The sequence below is a fragment of the Anabrus simplex genome, chromosome 2 (genome assembly GCF_040414725.1).
Source record: "Anabrus simplex isolate iqAnaSimp1 chromosome 2, ASM4041472v1, whole genome shotgun sequence".
In the NCBI taxonomy this organism is placed as follows: Eukaryota; Metazoa; Arthropoda; class Insecta; order Orthoptera; family Tettigoniidae; genus Anabrus; species Anabrus simplex.
Genome location: NC_090266.1, coordinates 649,774,790 through 649,788,050, shown reverse-complemented (window position 1 = coordinate 649,788,050; position 13,261 = coordinate 649,774,790). Strand labels below are relative to the sequence as shown.

At 41.0% G+C, this 13,261-nt stretch overlaps 1 protein-coding gene across 3 annotated transcripts in view; it reads left to right on the top strand.

Moving 5' to 3' along the window:
- Positions 1-13,261, top strand: part of LOC136864311 (mucolipin-3) — a 226,723-nt gene that overhangs the window by 140,988 nt on the left and 72,474 nt on the right. For all 3 annotated transcript variants that reach the window (XR_010859294.2, XR_010859293.2, XM_067141128.2), the window contains exons 7-8: positions 2,143-2,261; positions 2,903-3,052. Coding sequence is in view for 1 of the 3 variants with exons in the window: in XM_067141128.2 (XP_066997229.2) it covers positions 2,143-2,261; positions 2,903-3,052 (269 nt within the window). In the remaining 2 variants the exon portion in view is untranslated. The remainder of the gene's footprint in view (positions 1-2,142; positions 2,262-2,902; positions 3,053-13,261) is intronic.

The window sequence follows — 13,261 nt, the reverse complement described above, 5'->3', positions numbered from 1 at the left end:
ACCATTAGGGGCCGATGACCTGGCTGTTAGGCCCCTTTAAACAGCAATCATAATCATCAATCAAAATCAACCCGGGTATAATACTCTTTTCTCGTGGACTTAACGTTCTTGAGAAAATCTTGGAGAGCGGATTGCGAGTCATCCTAGAGTCACAGTTGGAAGAGGAACCAGCTTAGGGCATAGGTTAATGTAGAAATAATAGGAAAAAAGCAAAAATTTCTTTATGGTTTTCCTTGATATTGAGAAGGCATATGACAGCATTGACACAGATGTCTGAGAAAAGGGAATGTGCTGGGCTGGAGAGATGGTGAGGAAAGTTCAGATTCTGTATGAGCACCGTACAAGCTGTGTGTGATTGGATGGCGGATATTCATCCTGGTTCCAGACCAAAAGTGGAGCCCAGCAAGGCACTGCACTATCCCCATTACTGTTTATTACCATCATGCATGACATAATGGACAACATCAAGAAAACCTCTTGTGAACTAAATGCAATGGCTTTTGCTGATGATATGATCTGGGGAGAAAGTGAGGAACAAGTACAGTTGAGACTCAGTGAATGGAAGGTTAAGTTCCAGGAATTCATTCTCAAGATAAGTAAACCCAAAACAGTGGTGATGGCATTAAACAGAGAGGGACAACCAGCAAACATAATGCTAGGAAACCATCCACTGGAAAGTGTGGAAAACTTCACATACCTCGGCAGATTAATGTCTCAGGTTACACTAGCCACAAAGGAGGTGGCAAATAGAGTGCAGAAAAACTCTTACTTCTACCAGCAAGTACGAACACTCCTCTGGGATCCCAAAGTACTGACAAAATCAAAGCCAGTGATGTTCAGTCAGTACTTCATACCAATCCTAACCTGTGGTATTGAAACCTGCACTAAGAAGGACTTGCAGGCTTCTGAGATGAGGTTCCTTAGGTCTACAATTCCAAAAATAAAACTGGACAAGTTAAGGAATGACATGGTTAGAAAGGAAGCTGGGATTGAGACATCATTGTTAGATTGGGTCAGCATGTCCAGATTGAGGTGGTTTGGGCATGTAATGAAGATGGGGCCAACGACGACAGCTTATGTTAACTTGGAGAGAGGCATGTGACAGGAAAACGGATGGTGGGAAGACCAAAGAATCCACTAGATGGACATCGTAAAGATGGACATTGCAGATTGGGGAAGGACCCTGGAGGACGTCACTAATGACAGAACGTATCTCAATAAGACAGCTTGATTAAAATACTCTGCATTGCCAACAGTTCCACAGCACAAAACCCGTAATCTCTATATGGATATACACTGACTTGGCAAATGTCATGGGATAGTTACCTAATAGCGTGTGGGGCCTGCTCTGGCCCTGCCAACTGCAGTGAGACGCCGTGGAAGTGAGTCGACAAGTCCCTGGTAGTCCTCTGGATGCAGCTGACACCAAATCGTTTGCAGAGCGGCTGCCAATGCTGGTCTGTTCGTGGATGCAGGATTCATGGCACGGAGTCTGCATTCCAGGACATCCCAGATATGCTCGATAGGGTTCATATCGGGGCTGCTGGGTGGCCGTGGCAGTCGTTGAACCTCCGCTGCATGTTCCTGGAACCATTCCCGGCTGCCTTGCTAACTTAGATTTATCTTTCTTTTACTGTTTTACTTGGACAGAAAGTGTCTACTCAACTGTGTACAGGAATGGAATTGCAATATTACACTCCCTTCTTTAAAGTGCTGCCATAACACAGTAATAAAACTTAACTTTTCCCAAAATTTCAGAGTAATCTTTGTAGATTATAAAGAAATTTAAAAAACCTTTTTCTGGAAAAAGAAAGCACATTAACATGTTGTCATTTTAACTACAGCTTCAATCCAGTATATTCACTGTGTGATCATTGGATTATGATGTCAATGATAGAATAGGAAATATAACAAAAGGATGTTCGAAAGGTGTGGGTATGTTCTGAGGTATGTAATAGAAATGGGAGACTAGCTCTTGTAAAGTAATACTGTATGTAAAAGGATATTAATTACTTCATTTTGAAAGGTATGGTTATGAGCTTAATGTGTGTTGTAAGGTAGCCTGGGTTTATTTCTTTTTCTTTGCTTCATATGTCCGCCGTAAAGATATTGCATTCCTCATTGTTACTTTTCTTTGTCTAGCGGATAACAGACTGGACACATTGCTGCGTAGTATACTGAATTCCTTAGTCATTTTGATATGCAGCATTTCTCTGGTGTTGTGTAGTCGTGCCATCTACAGAGCTCAGCAGCTGAAATGGGTAAGTATTATTTGTCTATACAGTACTGGTATGATGGATTTGTTAACACATTTCAAGCCAACCTCATGCAAATTTCTTCATATGACAACCCTTTCTGTTAACTAGTCCTGATCCATGCTGCTAGATTTTGCAGCAACTTATGTGTGCATCTAAATTGGTTGCTGTGGAAGTAGCTTGTAGGTGATAGTCCTTGTCTGTTTGAATTTTCACATTCGTCCTCGTATTGGTTTTTTATTTCTCCCTCTTCCCACACTCGCCTGTTATTGTGTTCATCCTATTTTGTGTTGCTTTTCAAGTTCCTGTCTCTATATATGATGCGATTGGACATTTGTTTCTTCCTTTCCAATACTTGCATAGTAATAACAAGGAACTACATAAAACAGAACTTGTTTTACATGACTGTTGATATTGTGATCTTAGCCGTGGGGCACGTAGTTCTGTTTGGAATCTGAACCATAGGGATGTGATTTTTCATTCCAAAATTCTTGCATGCATTGGCCAGAATTCAAAATCTAGCCTCGTTGGTGAGAAACGAGTGATGATGCCATTCAGTAATTACATCCTTCGGAATACTGGTAAGAATTCTTTTGAAAATCTTCAAATCTAGATTTGACTCAATTTTTTATTCTCTTCACTTACAGGAAACTACTGCGTTCTTCAAAACTGTGTATGGAAAGGAGTTGAGCGTTGAAGGGCGATTGGAATTCTTGAATATGTGGTATATTATGATCATAATCAATGATATTCTCATCATAATGGGCTCAGCTATAAAGGAGCAAATTGAAAGACAGGTAATTTTACAAATTTTTAGATAGTTTTAATATTCACTGTGTGTGTGTGTGTGTGTGTGTGTGTGTGTGTGTGTGTGTGTGTGTGTGTGTGTGTGTGTGTGTGTGTGTGTGTGTGTGTGTGTGTGTGTGTGTGTGTGTGTGTGTGTGTGTGTGTGTGTGTGTGTGTGTGTGGTTTTTTTTCCCCCTTGCTTTTAAATGTCTCATGCCCATGATTTAATTAAATCACTCTATTTTTGTTGAGATGGTTTAGAGAATAGACTTTGTTATGTCAGACTTTGCTCTCGACACTGTCTGCCATTTGCTGGCAGTTCCACCTGCTGTACACTTATAAAAAACAAAAAGCAATCCTGATTTTGAGTATACAGGATCATTTGCAACAGTTGTAATTCTTCTTACATCGGACAGACCGGGAGAAATTTTAATATGAGCTACTCGGAACTAGGGATGGGACAAACGGTTACTTTCCTGTATCATGTTCCACTGTATCCGTTACAGTGTAGTATTAGGTTGCAGTATTAGGATATAAATGTAACCTAATACAAGGTACAGGGCAGCTTTTGGGATGAATAGTCGTTAACCCCCTGCTGCCTCTTGCAGCTCCTAACCAGTACGTAAATAGCGGTGCTCTATCTCCCTCTCGCTTTCTCCACTACCTCCATCCCTTTCACTTGGTCGTCACTTACTATTCCAAGAAATGTTTGCAGTGACCCATTTACATTCCTAGAAATACTACTACGTAGTCAAAACAGGAACCAGTTAAATGACTTTTTAACATCATACACATTATTACATTTATACAGCATAGTGATAGACAAGCAAAGAATACCCAAGCAATTGATATTAATTCATGATTATTATTTCATTTATAAAACTATACAAAATAAAACCCAACATGAGCTGCAATACTTTAGGAGAAGATTAGTCTATACTCTACGCAATAGGTAGGAATTCATGTTTAAAAACAAAATCCTGCCCAAGTTCTTTGAGCTTAAGCGTGTTCGGCGATCGTTTATCACTTGCCCTGCTTTAGAGAATAATCTTTCGCAGGGCACAGAGGTAGCAAGAATGTTGAAGTTCAGCCTGACCAAGTTCGATAAAGTTGGATAGATGTAACAGTTCTCCTTCCACCATTGTAGTGCGTCCCGACTTCGGTGCAGCAATTCGTCATCCAAGTAACGGTTAATTTCAATGGCAGCAGCTGACAATGATGTACCTAATAAAGAAAAGAACGATTATAATAATATGTCTCATAGGTGTTCATTGTTATTATTATTATTATTATTATTATTATTATTTATCACCATCATATCAACCTACCTGTGGGTTTTCTCGAAGATGTCACCTTATCAAAATCAGTCCAAATAGAGAATTCACTCCTGTTGTCATCTCTTTCCAGAACTTGTTTACCATCATCTGCGTTAGCTATAACCTGCTCTTGTTTGTTTAATTTTGATAGCAGATCGATTGCACGCTTCTTTGCTAGTTCTCCTGCAGTCTTGTCTGTGAATGCCAGTAACTTGAATCTTGGATCCAGAAACGTACATAAGGCAATCGCTTCGTTGTACTCTAGATTTTTGAATCTTGTAGTGAGTCCCTCATATAATTTGTTTACAACGCCGATTACTGTTTCACTGAAGGGCTCAATTAACAGTTTTCGGCAAACATTTGTGAGGCCATTTGTCAAAATAAGTACTTGGCTGCCTGTTACATACTTATGGCCACTCATTATGAGTGTAACCTCTTCAAATGGCTTGAGAACAGTACAAAGTTCCTTACAAAATGTCCATTCCTCTTGCGAAAGGACCAGGATACCTCTATTTATGAGAGCTATTGAAGTTTTTATTGCGTCCTCTAGTTCACAAAACCTTTGTAACATATGGTAGGTGGAATTCCACCTCGTAGGGACTTCCTGAATGAGTTTCTTGGGATGAAAAGAACCCATGTTCTTTTGCGCTGTCAGTAGCTTCTCCATGCCCGTCGTGCTTCTTTTAAAATACGCCACTACATGTTTTACTTTCTCCAGTAATAACTGTATCTGTTTCAATGCATCCTGGACGATTAAATTTAAAGTGTGCGCATAACAGGGAAAGTGCTTCCATTGAAGTTCATTTACAACAGCATTTTTCATATTAGATGCGTTGTCCGTTACAACGGCTACAATTTTTTCGGACAAATGAAATTTGTCTGAAATACACCTAATTTCAGCAGCTAAATTAACACTTGTGTGGCTATGAGGCAAAATTGAACATTCCAGCAAAACTGACTCCAGTTCGAAATCTTCATTTATGAAGTGTGCAGTGACAGCTAGGTAGCTCTCTGAATTCCTAGACGTCCAGGAGTCTGTAGCTAAACAGACGCTGGAAGCCGACATTAAATGTTCACGAACAACTGTCATACACTGTTCATATGCTGCTGGAACAAGTGATGATGAAATAGTCTTCCTATCAGGCAAAACGTAGGCAGGGTTTAATCCAGTACAAAAAGCTGCAAAACCTTCATCTTCCACTATAGAAAAAGGCTGAAAATCCACGGTAAACAACCGTAATAGTAGCTTGTCCAGCTTCTTTTTCTGCACATCACTCATTTTCCTTTGCACTGGCAAAAATGATGACAGCGACTGTTGCTTCACTGCCCCACGGGCTGCAGGTGATGATGAAGATTCAGGAGGAGGGATAGGTACACGAGGTGGCACTTGCGATGGCTGTCCAGGACCTGATATTTGAGTACTATGAACATTATCAGACCCACATGCACTGGTAGAGTTTTGAGAGTTTAACACGGAAATATTTATTGTTGGGTGCCTTCTTTCAATATGTTTCTTCAAGTTAGAAACCGTTCCCCTGTAACTAAATTTTTGCCCACATAAATCACATCGGGCAGATTTATTTACATCGTCTGTGACAGTGAAATAAGACCACAGAGGACTCGTCTTCTGTCGTTTACTCATCTCGTACAGCACAATGTAAAACACGAAATATTAACTGGAAAGGCCACGCGGAACTGTTTCGAGAAACTACACAACTGTATGTATTCCCTCTTGTAAACCTAATACAACGCTCTTGAGACAACTAATGAATATCTGTAATTCTGTAACCGGCTGACAAGTAACAGTGTAGGAATGTCAGTACTGCCTCTAAGCGGTTACAAATGTATCGCTCACGCATGCGCAGGAGTGCGCGCTTAAGTCTAGCTGCCATGCTTGCTTGCAGTCTAACATCCGTTAACCAATCAGGAGCTCCCTTGGTTTCGCTGAGACAGTTACTTTTGTATTAGGGTCTCGGATGGAACATAATATTTATGGAACAGCTTACTGCGATGGAACAGAATACAGTATCATAATACGATATGTAACTCCCATCTCTACTCGGAACACATCAATGCCCTAAAATACAATAAATTTTCAGCTGTAGGACAGCATATGCATGACTATAATCAGTAATTCAGACATAAAACAAGATATGGAAATTCTCAAAATCATCAACAAAGGACCCCTCCTTAATATTACCGAAAGCTGCTGCATACATTTAGATCAATATTTCAACCCAAATCATAATCTTCATGAAATTTCAGAAAAGCCAAATATCCTTTTTGACCTAATTCCCATTTTCAGTAACGTCAAACCAACAAGTCATAATTCAGTTTTTCATAATATTCACAGTGCCTTTCCTTAACAGCCATCCTTTTTCCCACATCCTTCAGCCCTGCCTTAATTCCCCCACCCCACCCCCTTCCCCTCCCCTCTCCTCCCTTTTCATTTGAATCTCACAACAGTTAGTCTGAAGCACACACAATAGGCCACACACCTCAAGCTGTATTGAGAGGTAAGTCTCGTATAACCGATGCCATCTAACTAACACATTCTCTCATTCAATTCATTAATTTAATTTTATCTAATTTATTCAGGTTAACTTCATGGGCACCGCAATGAATTGCAAATTTTATACCAGACACAATGTATCTGTGTTAACCACATCTTCATGTGCCATCCTGACAATGTCCAACAACATTTCAGCATGATTCAACAAGCACCACTAGAGCATCTCATTTTATTACCTTGATTGATGATGAAACAACATCTAACAGTTCTCCGTCAGCTAATGGTTATTTACAGCGGTGTCCAATGGCTTGCATATGACTAACACCACTGAAATAGATTTGGTGATGAACTACGGGATCAACTTTCACCAGTTCCCATTTACTATTGAATTATAATGAATAAATGTTATGTGTATATAAATTAATACTTGAAATACTCTCAATGATGAGCATACTCAAGAAGTTAGAACCTAGTTTATTTTCAAATGTAATCATAATTTCATCCCAGTTTTCTAATGTCAATTTTTATATATTTCTTTTATGTCAATTGTATGCGTGTACATTTGTTTAGTTATTAGATGTTTTACATTAAGGCTGAAGATGGCCAGCTCCGGCCGATACTAGTCCCTAATTAATTAATGTAATTTAGAATATTGCATATTATAGTATTTGAAAGGTGGACCATTACTACATTAATTTAATAATTATATTGTACTTGCAGTTCAATACGGATCAGAACCATGAAGTTTATAACCTATGATATGTTATGCCATCTGTTGGTGAAACATTCGTACTACATCAAACTTAAATGTTTCTAGTTCACACTTATCACCACTATTGGCACTTTTGTTGGTATTTGATAGAGTTGCATGTCTATAGAAATCTTGTATCTAGTTATCATGTGACTGTAGTAAACAAACATGGCAACGTTGAGATCAAAAACATTGCTAAGCGAGATATATATTTTGAGCTTGTGATGAGGGTAGAGACTAGTGATTTTGAAGATGGTGAAATTGATAGTGAAAATGATTCTGAGGACATTGAATATACTGGTGAGGCAGGAGGAAGTGTGGATACTTTATCAGATGACGAAACACCATTGCAGACCAGACTTGATCATGCACGTGTAACATTTACCAGATAGGTTTCAAAAGGTGACTTATACTGAAATACCAAGGAATTCGGTAAATTTTGTTGCTAGAGCATTAGGCCTACAGGCTCAAGTCCCTCATAATGTTAATGTGATGGCGTATTTCAATCTTTTTTTCCCTTACAAGTTGTGGGATTTAATTGTCCTATTGTGACAGTGTTCTAAGAGTGCTAATTGTGTACACATTTTCTTGAAACTTACAGGATTTTTTCAGCACTGTATAAGTAACATTTTGTATATTTCATTTTTTGTTGTGAAACAACACTTTCTGATCAAAATGGTGCATGTATTGTTGATTTCTGACAGTATTTACCAATTTTATAAAATATTTTCTAAACCCCCTATATTTTCAGCATTAACGTCTGGCACTGCAGAATATAGCATTGGCACTTGTAGGGTTAATTAATTCTAGATCAAGTTCCTTCTTGATGGTCATAAAGACAGGTTCCTTGGGTTCACTCTAGTAGTGTTTTCGTGGGAACTCCCTCTCGACACTGGTGCTCCTAGATTCAGGTTCCATCACCAGGTGCCTACATAAACTCTTTGCTCCTATGTTCGTCAATCCTGGGACGTGACACACATTTAAATCAAATTCTGCGATTAACAGAGCCCATCACATCAATTTAGATTTTGAGCCAGAGACAGAGTTCAATGATTTGAGAGCGGCATTATCTGTGTAGAGCTGGAACTTTCTTTCCTCCAAGTAGCCTCTGAATTTTTCCATGGCCCTCACCACGGCTAAGGCTTCCTTCTTGGCAGTGCAGTAGTGTTGTTCAGTGGGAGGTAGCTTTCTGCTGGCATACTCGTCCGTTCCATCATCACTCCTCTCCTGGAATAACACTGCTCCTAGGCCAGAGTCGCAGGCATCCGTCTGCAGGCACATCTTCCGTTGAGGGTCGGTATGGGCTAGAGCAGGAGCGTTGCATATCGCAGCATTAATGCCTTTTAAATGCTGCCTCTTCCTTGCTGGTCTATCGGAACAGGCGGTTGTTATGGAGTAGATCGGTGAGTGGTATTGCCTTCACTTCAAAGTGTAGTACGAATCTACTATACCATCCACACAAGCCAAGGAAGTGACGTACATGTCGGTTGGTCCATGGGCGTTCAGCTTCTTCAATAGCTCGATTCTTCTCTGATTGCCTTTTTAAGCCTTCAGATGTTAGGACATGGCCAAGGACTGGGCAAAGTGGCACTTCTCTAGTTGGCAAGTCAGTCCATGAATCTTCAGTCGTTCCAGCACTTTCTCCAGATGTATCAGGTGTTCTTGAAAATTCTTGCTTTGAATTAAAATGTCGTCGAGATACACTTGGCAAAAATCTCCTACATATCCTGACAATCCATCACTCGCATGAAGTTGGCAGGAACATTCTTCAATCCAAAAGGCATTACTGTAAACTGGTACAATCCTCCCGGTGTTTTGAAGGTGATCAGTGGTCTAGAACTTTCCTCGACCTCCACTTGCCAGTATCTGGAATTGAGATCCAGCGTGCTGAAAATCCTAGACCCACTTATTTGTTTCAGTGAGTCTTTCAGTTCAGGCATGGAGTAGGCATCAGTCTTCTCGTTCAACCTGCGGAAGTCCACATCAGTCTTCTCGTTCAACCTGCGGAAGTCCACACACGGTCGATACTCCCCATTCTTTTTCGGTAGGACGATAGGTGAAGCCAAACAGGATGTAGAGGGTTCGATGAGACCTTGCCCTTCCATTTCTTGAACCTTCTGAATGACAAAGTTGCTCTTATCCGGGTTGATTGGATATGGACATTTCTTGATGGGTGTGAAAGTGCTGCATTCAGTGGTGTGCGTTATAGTGGTATTCCTTCATATTTTATTGGTGATGACTTCCGGAAAGTCCTTTAAGTCACGTCTTAGCTCCTCTTCGTCACTTTCTTCAAATGCGTTAACTGGATATTTCCCAGGTCTATGCCGACTTCCGCATCCTTGCGAGTCCGGCGATTTCCATCGTACCAGGCGACCTTCAGACGTCTTTTCCCAAAAAGACTTTATGAGCTGCATAGTCTAGGATCACCTTTTATTCCACCAGAAAGTCGTGACCTAATATGATATCAGGTATCAGGTTCTGAATCATTGCAATGTCAATTACAATAGGCATGTTCGTGCATTTAGCGGTTAGGTCATTCTGTCCTTGGATGGAATAGGTTACCCAAGCCACTGCTCCCACTACACTTCCGAGATCGTGAGGCTTCATAGGTGGTAGTAATCTGGCAACAGTCTCGTTGACAAATGAATGGCTTGCTTGGCTGCAGAGTATGGTTGAAAAATTATCATTGCCTATCCTTAAGATGATAGCTGGGCGAGGTTGGCCGGTTCTGCTCACAATCTGACCAATACCTCTCCTACTTGACCAGGGTTGCTTGTCTGTCATGTCTTGAGGTGCATTCCTGTTCCCGATCCCATTCCCCCTCAATCCAGAATGGGCCGGACCTAGTTTTCAGACATCAAGGTTGGGCACTTGTTTTTCAGGTGTCCCATTCTTCCACACTGGTAGCACTTCCTAACCAAGCTGGTCTCTTCTGTAGCCCTGCTCTTGTGTTCCTCCTTAAACTGGGCGATGATACTGCATAGATCATCAAAGTATCATGATTGTGATACTTTCACTAGGGGTCGAATCTTATCCTGGAGTAGCTCTCGGATGTCTGGCAAGATCTCGTTCTCGCTTCCTTCCGGGTGCAGACACTTGAGGAGCTGGTACTCCTGTAGAACGAACGCAGTAGCTTTCATGCTGATGGGTTGTGCCTCAGTCAGTAGCTTCCTTCTCACGGAGCTCTTCACCCATTTGGAATTAAACCTGGCTGGGAATTCCCCTTTGATGTCCGTCCAGTTTAAATTTAAGCCCTTTGTTATTCCACCAAGTAGCGGCTTGCCCCTTTAATCGCGGTGAGATGAGTTGCATGAAGATCTCCTCTGGTAAATTAGTTCTTCCTAATAGACTGACCGATCCCTCGATAAACTAGTCGGATTCTCTTCCAGTCGCCCGTGGAATTCCGGGAGGCTCTCTATAATCACCTTTGGGTCTAGGTGTACTGTATTGCCCGTTAGGTTTGAGCGGGTTAGGGGTGTGGCAATACGTCCTGTTCAAGTCAGTCTATCTTCTACTTCGTGAAGGATGCATTATCTTATATTCTGCACATCTCCCTTGATGGTCAAAAACCGGTTTTCTAACCTTCCTTCAACAGCGGAAATACGGCTCCCAAAGTTTCCCTCAGTGGCAGAAATACAGCTTTCAAAATTTCCCTCGACGGTAGAAATTCTCCCCTCAGCCTGTTGCTTTATGCCGGAAACCTGGTTTTCCACCTACTCCTTGAGTTTCGAGATGTCCCCTTCCAGCTGGCTTACCCTACTATCGATCTGTTCAACCTGTCCCAGTTTTGACCTTATGCCCGATATCTGCTACGTTAATCGATTGGTGACGTCGCTAATTTGGGATGAAATTTTGTCATCTGTGGTTGAAATTTATTCTAGACCCTGTTCTACTTTGTAAACCTGTGTGTACACATGTGCTATTTTGTCCGCTTAAAACTGTGTTAGCTTGAGAAATTTCATCTGAAATTTTGTCATTGAGTGCCTGCTTCCTGGTCATTAAGTTAGAACACATTTTTGTTATATTTACATCTTCTGACGACTCAGGATCTTTGCCTTTTTCTAAGAGATCTTCTCTTAACCGCGTCTGCAGTGATTTCTTCTTGCCGTTCTTCGGAAGATTTCTCTTAGCGAGTTCATCTTTGAGCTGTTGTACGGACTTATTTTCTAGCATCACTTGCGTTTTGATCTATTTCACTCTTGCACTCGTATTCACTCGTAAATTCTTACGTCCTCGTCAGTCATCAATGATGTATTCACAAAGATGCACACACAATGCTCAGTTATGTACATTAATTTATTTAATTTAACTTCACATTAAACACACACATCAACAAACCACCATTTTTAACAACTGCCTATCATGAAGCACAAGAAGACTGCAACCCCTGCATGTCAACTACCAGCTCTACAAAACCAATTCACGCACTTCAAACAAGACTTCTACACACGTCTCATCAAAACAACTGTTAAACAATAACTCAACTCTACCATCAAGACTGCCTCTTATATACAGGGTTATTCACCTAACATGTTACACGGAAATAGCTTCTAAACCATTAAAGATATCGGCATTCTGTTTTCATATTCGTAAATGGCATCCAGGATCTCGTAAAATAACGTGCTACTTAGTCTCATGGGGTGATTAATACCCGAGATATTGATATTAACTCCATATTTTTAAATGGAATGGCACAAATTCATACACCTGGCCTAAAAGTTCAACTGCGTACAAGTTCAAATATGCAAGCATTTTTAAAATCGGACAATTACTTTTCGAGATACAAATAAGAACAGTATGTGCGGTTTTGCATGCCACATCTGACGGCGTGAAGTCGGGCAAGGACATATTGACGCGCAAGTAGTTTCCTGGGAGTGAGTTCAGCCACAGAACAGATACAAGGCATGTACTGTAAACATAATTTGATGTTCTGTAACATACCCTGGGTGTGCAAAGTTATTGTATGACTGGCAAACACACAATGGGGAGGGGATTAAAGTTGTTCTGCTTTGTTTTGTTTTGACATCCATGTGTTATAGGTTGCGCTCAGTTTAACGTCTTTTCCCATGGATGGGAATGGGAAGGATTTGGAAAGGACGTTGGCCGTTGCCTATCCTAAACGTACCTATCCGGCATTTGCCTGGTGTTGAACATGGGACACCATGAAAATCGCTTTCAGGTTGGGCGAGGCAGGACTCGAACCTGCGCTCTCCTGAATGCATGCTAGCACTGTCGCGCTTGAGCTCCGCGGAGATTAATGCGTGTAAAATAAATAAATAAATAAATAAATAAATAAATAAATAAATGTGTTACTGCCATCTCACCACGATCAGCTCTGAACATCCCACATAACAAGTCGAGCTGTTTGTCTCCTAATGTCTAACCTATCCCAGCCCGAATAATCCAGCATTGGTAACACTGCTCCTTCGCCTGAAATAACCCAGCACAAAACGAGGTGCGCTTTGTACTACACACATACACCCAAGCAAACGGGGCTACATGACCACGCTGTCAAAACCCGGAAATGAAATAACAGCACACAGCCATTATTCTCCGCAGCCTGTCGAGTTTCTTAATCACGTGTAGCGGCTAGCATTCGTAGCTGTCGCCGCGGTGGTCCGGGTTCAATTCCCGGCTCTAA